This window comes from Chlorocebus sabaeus, chromosome 8 (genome assembly GCF_047675955.1).
Source record: "Chlorocebus sabaeus isolate Y175 chromosome 8, mChlSab1.0.hap1, whole genome shotgun sequence".
Lineage (NCBI taxonomy): Eukaryota > Metazoa > Chordata > Mammalia > Primates > Cercopithecidae > Chlorocebus > Chlorocebus sabaeus.
Window position 1 is genome coordinate 148,115,410 of NC_132911.1, and position 8,067 is coordinate 148,123,476.

Below are 8,067 nucleotides of genomic sequence, written 5' to 3' on the forward strand. Positions count from 1 at the left end.
CGCCCGCCTTACTCACTGCTGCCTACCCAGGGCGGGCCCAGTGCCAGCTTCCAGGAGCTTGGATCCTGGACCAGGCACGGGCCTAGGACCTAGAAACGGAATCATGAGAAATAAAACAAGAAAGTATCGTTACGCCCAAGAAAATGGTGTGGAAATACGTGTTTTTGTTGCATCCAAATCTACTCACTTGCTCACTGGGCAGTGGGAGAAGGGTCATTTGGATGCTCAGGCGTGTGACCCCTGAGCCACATTAAACCTCCTTTTAAAAGTCAGTAGGAGGCAATGGCTCACGCCTGTAATCCCAATACTTTGGAAGGCCGAGGTGGGCGGATCACCTGAGGTCAAGAGTTCCAGACCAGCCCGGCCAACATGGTGAAACCCAGTCTCTACTAAAAAATACAAAAATTGTGGGGAAAAGAAAGATCAGATTGTTACCGTGTCTATGTAGAAAAGGAGGACATAAGAAACTCCATTTTGATCTGTAGTAAGAAAAATTGTTTCTGCTTTGAGATGCTGTTAACCTGTAACTTTAGCCCCAGTCCTGTGCTCACAGAAACATGTGCTGTATTAAATCAATGTTTAGGCCGGGCGCGGTGGCTCACGCCTGTAATCCCTGCACTTTGGGAGGCCGAGGCGGGCGGATCACGAGGTCAGGAGATCGAGACCATCCTGGCTAACACGGTGAAACCCCGTCTCTACTAAAATACAAAAAATTAGCCGGGCGCAGTGGCGGGTGCCTGTAGTCCCAGCTACTCGGGAGGCTGAGGCAGGAGAATGGCGCTAACCCGGGAGGCGGAGCTTGCAGTGAGCCGAGATTGAGCCACTGCACTTCAGCCTGGGTGACAGAGTGAAGACTCCGCCTCAAAAAAAAAAAAAAAAATCAATCAATCAATCAATCAATGTTGAATGGATTTAGGGCTGTGCAGGATGTGCCTTGTTAACTATATGTTTGCAGGCAGTGTGCTCGGTAAAATTGCCATTCTTCATTCTCGATTAACCAGGGACACAATGCACTGCGGAAAGCCACAGGGACCTCTGCCCAAGAAAGCCTGGGTATTGTCCAAGGTTTCCCCCTACTGAGACAGTCTGAGATATGACCTCGTGGGAAAGGAAAGACCTTACCATCCCCCAGCCCAACACCCGTAAAGGGTCTGTGCTGTGCTAAGGAGGAGTAGTGAAAGAGGGAGGCCTCAGTTGAGAGAAGAGGAAGACTTCTGTTTCCTGCTCCTCCCTGGGAATGGAATGTCTTGGTGTAAAGCCGACCATTCCCAATCGTTCTATTCTGAGATAGGAGAAAACCGCTCTGTGGCTGGAAGTGAGACATGCTGGCAGCAATACTGCTGTTACTCTTTGCTAGACTGAGATGTTTGGGTAAAGAAAAACATAAATCTAGCGCTGCTGCTCTGTTACTCTTTGCTACACTGAAATGTTTGGGTAAAGCGCGGTGGCTCACGCCTGTAATCCCAGCACTTTGGGAGGCCGAGGCGGGCGGATCACAAGGTCAGGAGATTGAGACCACGGTGAAACCCTGTCTCTACTAAAAATACAAAAAAAAAATTAGCCGGGTGCAGTGGCGGGCGCCTGTAGTCCCAGCTACTCAGGAGGTTGAGGCAGGAGAATAGCGTGAACCCGGGAGGCAGAGTTTGCAGTGAGCCGAGATCGCGCCACTGCACTCCAGCCTGGGCCACAGAGTGAAACTCCGTCTCAAAAAAAAAAAAAAAAAAAAGGCCAGGCGCGGTGGCTCAAGCCTGTAATCCCAGCACTTTGGGAGGCCGAGGCGGGCGGATCACGAGGTCAGGAGATCGAGACCATCCTGGCTAACACAGTGAAACCCCGTCTCTACTAAAAATACAAGAAAACTAGCCAGGCGAGGTGGCGGGCGCCTGTAGTCCCAGCTACCCGGGAGGCTGAGGCAGGAGAATGGCGTAAACCCGGGAGGCGGAGCTTGCAGTGAGCCGAGATCGCGCCACTGCACTCCAGCCTGGGGCACAGAGCGAGACTGTCTCAAAAAAAAAAAAAAAAGAGAAACATAAATCTGGCCTACGTGCACATCCGGGCACAGCACCTTTCCTTGAACTTATTCATGATACAGATTCCTTTGCTCACATGTTTCCCGCTGACCTTCTCCCCACCTGTTGCCCTGCTACACTCCCCTCGCTAAGATAGGAAAAATAATGATCAATAAATACTGAGGGAACTCAGAGGCTGGTGCTGGTGCAAGTCCTCAGTATGCTGAGCACCAGTCCTCTGGGCCCACTGTTCTTTCTCTATACTTCGTCTCTGTATCTTATTTCTTTTCTCAATCTCTCATCCCACCTGACGAGAAATACCCACAGGTGTGGAGCGGCTGGCCCCCTTCAAAAATTAGCCGGGCATGGTGGCGCACACCTGTAATCCCAGCTACTGGGGAGACTGAGGCAGGAGAATCGCTTGCACCCAGGAGGCAGAGGTTGCAGTGAGCCCTCCAGCCCGGGTGACAAGAGTGAGACTCCGTCTCAAAAAACATACAATAAAAATAACCAGAAGAGATAGAAACACAAGAAAGAAGGTCATGTGGGCCGGGCGCAATGGCTCACACCTGTAATCCCAGCACTTTGGGAGGCTGAGGTGGGTGGATTACCTGAGGTCAGGAGATTGAGACCAGCCTGGCCAACAGGATAAAACCCCATCCTACTAAAAATATAAAAATTAACTAGGTGTGGTGGGGGGTACCTGTAATCCCAGCTACTCGGGAGGTTGATGCAGGAGAATTGCTTGAACCTGGGAGGCAGAGGTTGCAGTGAGCCGACATGGTGCCACTGTACTCCAGCCTGGGCAACAGACTGAAACTCTGTCTCAAAAGAAGAAAGAAAAGAAAAAAGAAAAGAAAAGGGGAGAGGAGGGGAGGTCATGTGAAGACAGAGGCAGAGATTGGAGTCATACTGCCCACAAACCAAGGAACACCTGGGGCCACCAGTAGCCAGGAAAGGCTTGGGGAACAGACTGCTTCCTAGAGACTTCAGAGGGAGCATTAGTCTCCTGATGCTTTGATTCCTAACTTTTAGCCTCCAGAACTGTGGAAATAAGTTTCTGGTTTGAAGGCACTCAGCTTGTGGTAGGCTGTGTTATGGGAGCCCTAGGAGGCCACTACGTAGGGACTCAGGATTAACGTCTCAGAGTCAGAAGAGGCTGGGGTCCCAGGAACCATGGGCTGCCACACACTCTGGTCTGATTATCTCCAGGCTTGCTTTCCATGACAGAGAAATATGCCTTCAGCTGTGTAAGCAGTTATGGGTAAGCAAGTTTGATTACTGTTTGGGGACAGGGTCCCACTTGCTGCCCACACACCCTGGCGAATTTCCCTGACCCCACTCCTCAGGCAGGCAGGGTCTCCACATCAAAGAGGGGGTGCCTGAGGCTGGCTGCCTGGGGGGCCCTGAGTGCAGCTCTTCCTGCTTCTCTTCGAGGCACCCCGATGGGGAGAAGGCAGTGCCGCAATTGTCCTTCCTCAGCTGAGGACCTTTCCCACCCAGCAAGGAGAGCACAGCCATGCTCCAAGGACAAGAGTGTCTTTATTGGAGTTAGGACTGGGGCCTCTATAGGGGCTTCTGGTTTCTGGGCGGTAGGTTTGTGGGGTGTGGGATCTTGAGTCAAAGGTGGGAGACTAGGGCAGGGTATCAGAGGGTGATATCATCTTCGTACAAGGACAGCAGCAGCAGGACGGTCCAGCCGCCCAGCAGGCCCACGTTGTGCAGCAGAAAGAGGAGCCAGGGCCGTGGGTCCCGTACTTTCAAGATGGCCGGGAGCTGAGGAGCAAGTGGGTACCAGGTCAGCGCCCCTGCTCAGCTCCGCTGCTCAGTTCCCGGCCCAGAGCAGCCCCTCCCCTCACCATCCTGACCATGTCGCAGAGTGCCACGTAGAGGAACAGGCCGGTGGCCACTGCCAGGATCCAGACCTCGCTCTCCTCGCCGACTCCAACCGCAAGTGCCACGTAGAGACCCGCGAAGGCCGTGAGCGCAGAGGCCAGGTTCACCAGCAGCGCTTGGCGCACGGACAGCCCCGCGTGCAGCAAGGCCGCGAAGTCCCCTGCGGGCGGGTCCACATCAACAGCTCCGCCCTCCTATTTACATGCCCCGCCCACCTCCTTTCGGTCGCGCGCTCTTACCACCAGGCCCCGCCCACCTGTTCCCGGTCTCCCCGCCCAGCCCCGTGCGGCCCCGGCCGTCTCCTTCCAGGCCCCGCCCGCCGCTCACCCAGCTCGTGCGGCAACTCGTGGCAGAACACCGCCAGCGAGGTGGCCAGCCCGGTCTTCCAGGAGGACGCGAAGGCGGCGCCCACGGCCAGCCCATCGGCGAAGTTGTGCACGGCGTCGCCCAGCGTGATCACATAAGGCAGTAACCTCAACTCTGCGGATGCAGCGGCCGTGAGTTCGCGTGGCCTGTCCCCGACCGCCAAGCCCCGGGCCCCGCTCGCGCTCCACACAAACCTCAGATCCCCCAGCCCTTCCGGGGTCGCCCCCTGGGCTCACCTGGGCTCAGTCTCCTGGGCTCCGGGTTCAGCAGCTCCGGGCTCTCCTCCGCCACCTGGGAGGAGCCTTGAGTAAGTCCCGCCCAGAGATAGAGGAGGAACGCGGCGGGGCGGGGCCCCAGATGACCGCGGGAGGCGGGGCCGCAGGCCTGGGGTCTGGCTGGGAGTGTGGGCTTGGGAAGGGGTCTGTGGGAGGGGCTCCGCGTGGGGTGGGGCATCGGGCGCCCACTCACCAGGTCCGCGCGGGAGCCCTCGTGGGGCGGCTTGGGCTGCCGGAGCTCGCTGGGTGCCAGCTGCAGGGACACACCGTGGCTGTGGCCGCCGTGGCTGTGGCTGCTGTGGCCACAGGGCCCATCCTCCAGGTCCTGTGAGGGTAGCTGCTCAGTGTCCGCCAGGCCCCCAGCACACCCACCCGCCGGGTACCTTCCCAAGAAGCCTGACCTCCGGGTCCCTGGGCAGCAGGAGGTTGAAGAGGTTCTCAAACAGGAAGAAGGCGTAGAGCCCGGCCAACATAGCCAGGAGTCGCCAGGTGGGCTGTGGGCTGAGGCCCTCTTCGCTGTGTGTGTGCAGCCCCAGCACCTGGGGAGTAGGGGCGCTGGGCTGGGGGGGTCACAGGGCGCCTCCCTCCAAGACCCAGGGAGAGGGGTCAGGGGTCAGGGGGTGGTGTGGGTAAGGGCCCTGGGAGGGCATGGCCTGGGAGTCCATGGTGGGCCAGGATCGGGGGGGTTGTGGGGGCAGACCTTGGGCATCAGGTGCAGGACAGCATCCCCAGTGAGTGCACCCACCGCCAGGCTCAGGAAGGTCTGCAGGATGTAGTGGGTGGCCCCCCTGCAGCCAGTGCAGGTCAGCAGGAGGAGGCCAAAAACCGCGCAGAGGCAGATGAGCAGCGTGGCCAGGGAGCCGTACAGATACCCTGGGGGTGGGTGAGGTGGCTGTGAGAGCTTTTCTTCCACACTCAGCCCCTGCTTCCCGGGCGTCGCTCACCAGAGCTGCAGGCGGTCAGTGTGGGCCAGTCCCTCACTCAGGCTGACGCTCCTGCCTCAAAGCCCCACTCCCCTCCTGGCGATGCCACATTCCCCTGTGTCTGCTGTTTCAACTTCCAGGCCCTGCTCCCTCTCTCCATCCCTCACCCTCGGCAGCCACTCCTTCCTCCCTATGTGGGCCCCACCTCTGCACTGCCAGCACAGTGCCGGGGTGGGCACTCACTCTCTGCCTGGCTGAGCTGGTCCTGGACGGGGAGCCTGGGCTGGGAGGTGCAGGCTCCACTCAGCTGCTGTTGCAGCAGGGCAGGGCTCAGTTGGACCCAGGCCTCCGGGGTCACCCCAGCCTGCTCTGACAGTCCATACACAGCCATCACGTCCCTGGCACTCAGGCATACCTGGGGAGTGGCAGGACAGGCTCAGGGGCCTGAGCAGACCCCAGTGGGACCCCATCTTACCCCAGGGCACAGCTCACCGTGTCCCACACACTGGAGCTATCGTTGGAGGTGACGAGGGGCACAGGGTCCTGGCCGCTGGCTCCCCTGTGCTGATGACTGTGGTCACTGTGGGCCTCCCTGCCTACCCCCAGGCGCTGCATCAAGGCCGACAGCTCTAGCAGGGAGAAGAGTCAGCACGGTGAGTCTGTGTGGGCTCCAGCCCTGCCCCCCAGGGACATGGAGGCTGGGGACTCGGGGGTGCCCCCTCCACAGCCCAGCCCAGGCCTCACCGGCCAGCGTCATAGGAGCCTCGCTACTGTGCTGCTGGAACACAAAGTCCACGAAGTACTGAGGGCTCGGCAAGGCATGGAAGCAAGACCCACTCCTGACGTGGTCCAGCAGGGCAGCCAGGACGCCTCCGGCACTACCTGGAGCCCCCGCCCCCACCGCCGCCTCCAGCAGCTGAGGAATGTCTATGCAGGCCTGGGGAAGAGGGGGCCTCTGCCTCAGCCTTTGGTGTGACCTTGCATCCAGTTCTGCCATCCACCCAGCTGCCCCTGGATGCATCTCCCACGCCAACTACAGGATCTGCCCCCACCAGCCCCACCCTTCCCTGTGGCCACAGCCCTCCCTGCCGGGCCCAGCTGCTTCAGGCTCCCACTCAGCCCTCTGGGTTCCTCCCTCGTGAGGCCCCTCCTGGGGCTCCTGCAGGCCCCCAGCTGCCCGGTAGTGAGCTCCACATTGTGAATCCCCAGCAGGAGCCGACTCCCGGGCGTCTCCCCAGGCCCCCAGGCTCCCTGAAGGCTCTGCAGCCAGGCCTGGCCCCCTAGGCCATGGGGCCCTCCTCACCCACTCCCCTGGTCTGCCTGGACTGTCCCTCACCGTCTTGGGGGTCTGGCCGGCAGCCTGGGCCTGCATCCTCTGCAGCAGCCAGCTTAGGCCCGGGGTCAGGGCCTTGGGGCTTTCGAGCAGGGCCAGGAGATGGTCTGCACGAGAGGCCCAGCGGCCAGCCCGAGCGTCCTCACACGTGCCCTCGGGGTTGCTGAGGTAGAGGACGGCGGCGGCACTGAGGCGGGCAATGTACCTGGCCTCCAGGACCGGGCCTGGGGGCAGCCCTGGCCCCTCAGGCTCGCCCAGGCCCAGGGCGTCCTCCACAGACAGGCACTGTGGGCAGAGACAGGTGAGGAGGGGCTCTGGGCCCACCAGGGAGGGGAGAGGCAGGCCTGGCCAAGGGGCTTCCCCACAGGCCTGTTTCCTCTCCCTCTCAGGTCCAACCACGTCCACCGTCCTCTCTCAACCCCTTGTGCCCTTCTGTCTCCCCAGGACCCTGTTCTGCTTCCCCAACTACAGGGGTGCACGGAGAGGGGTCCCCAACAGTGGTCCCCCATCCCCAGGGTACTCCCCTGGAGCCACTGCCAATTTGATGGCTGGGGGCCGGCAGGGGGAGGTGGCCCTGGGGTCCTGGGGAGAAGAGGGACTGTGTGTCCCTGGAGAGGTGTGCCTGTCTGCCCTCATGAGCATGAGGGTGGGCTCTGGCCTGCGGGGAGGGCCAGGGTGCCCAGGTACTGCCGCCAGCCTCCTCCGCCTCCTGGAGTTTGCCCAGGGCCCTTTGCTGCCAGTTGGCAGGGCGGAGCGGGCGGGAAGAGGCCAGGGCTGGGGGACCCGTCGGGTGGGGCTGTTACCTTTCCACACGGCCCGTTGGCGCAGTGCACACGGGCCGCCAGCGTATTTAACAGGCCGCCCAGTGCCTCTTGATCCACAGCGCCCTGGCCGGAGGTGAGTAGGCTCAGCAGACCAGCAGGCGGGGGCGCCGTCGCTGTCGCCATCACCGTCACCACCAGCACAGCCAGCAGCAGCCCAAGCTCCAGCGAGACCAGGGACACCATACTCAGCTCCCAGCGTGTTCAGTGGGTGTTGCTGTGGCCAAGGCCCAGTGCTTCTGGGCTGGCTGAGGGCGGCTTTGCTGGGGTTGCCCAGGGCCAGACTGGGGCTGGGCTAGGACCCGCCCGGCCCGGCCTGCCTGAGGACCTCTCCCAGGTATTCCTGCAGAGCTCTGTGATTGGCTGCTGGAGATGCCTGGGTTAACCATTCCAGCGGCAGATCCTCCCCAGTAGCCTGAAGCCACTGCTGGTGGGGGGCGAGGG

The 8,067-nt window shown here is 60.6% G+C and overlaps 1 protein-coding gene across 1 annotated transcript; it reads right to left on the reverse strand.

Moving 5' to 3' along the window:
- Positions 1-3,532: 3,532 nt before the first annotated feature.
- SLC39A4 (solute carrier family 39 member 4) lies at positions 3,533-7,809 on the reverse strand. The gene is made up of 11 exons (XM_073018524.1): positions 7,606-7,809; positions 6,806-7,087; positions 6,214-6,406; positions 5,962-6,098; positions 5,713-5,884; positions 5,247-5,419; positions 4,948-5,085; positions 4,508-4,871; positions 4,233-4,385; positions 3,878-4,065; positions 3,533-3,785 (listed from the first exon to the last, which is right to left on the reverse strand). The coding sequence occupies exons 1-11, from the start codon at positions 7,807-7,809 to the stop codon at positions 3,657-3,659; spliced, it is 2,133 nt and encodes a 710-aa protein (XP_072874625.1). The 3' UTR covers positions 3,533-3,656.
- Between the last annotated feature and the right edge of the window lie 258 nt (positions 7,810-8,067).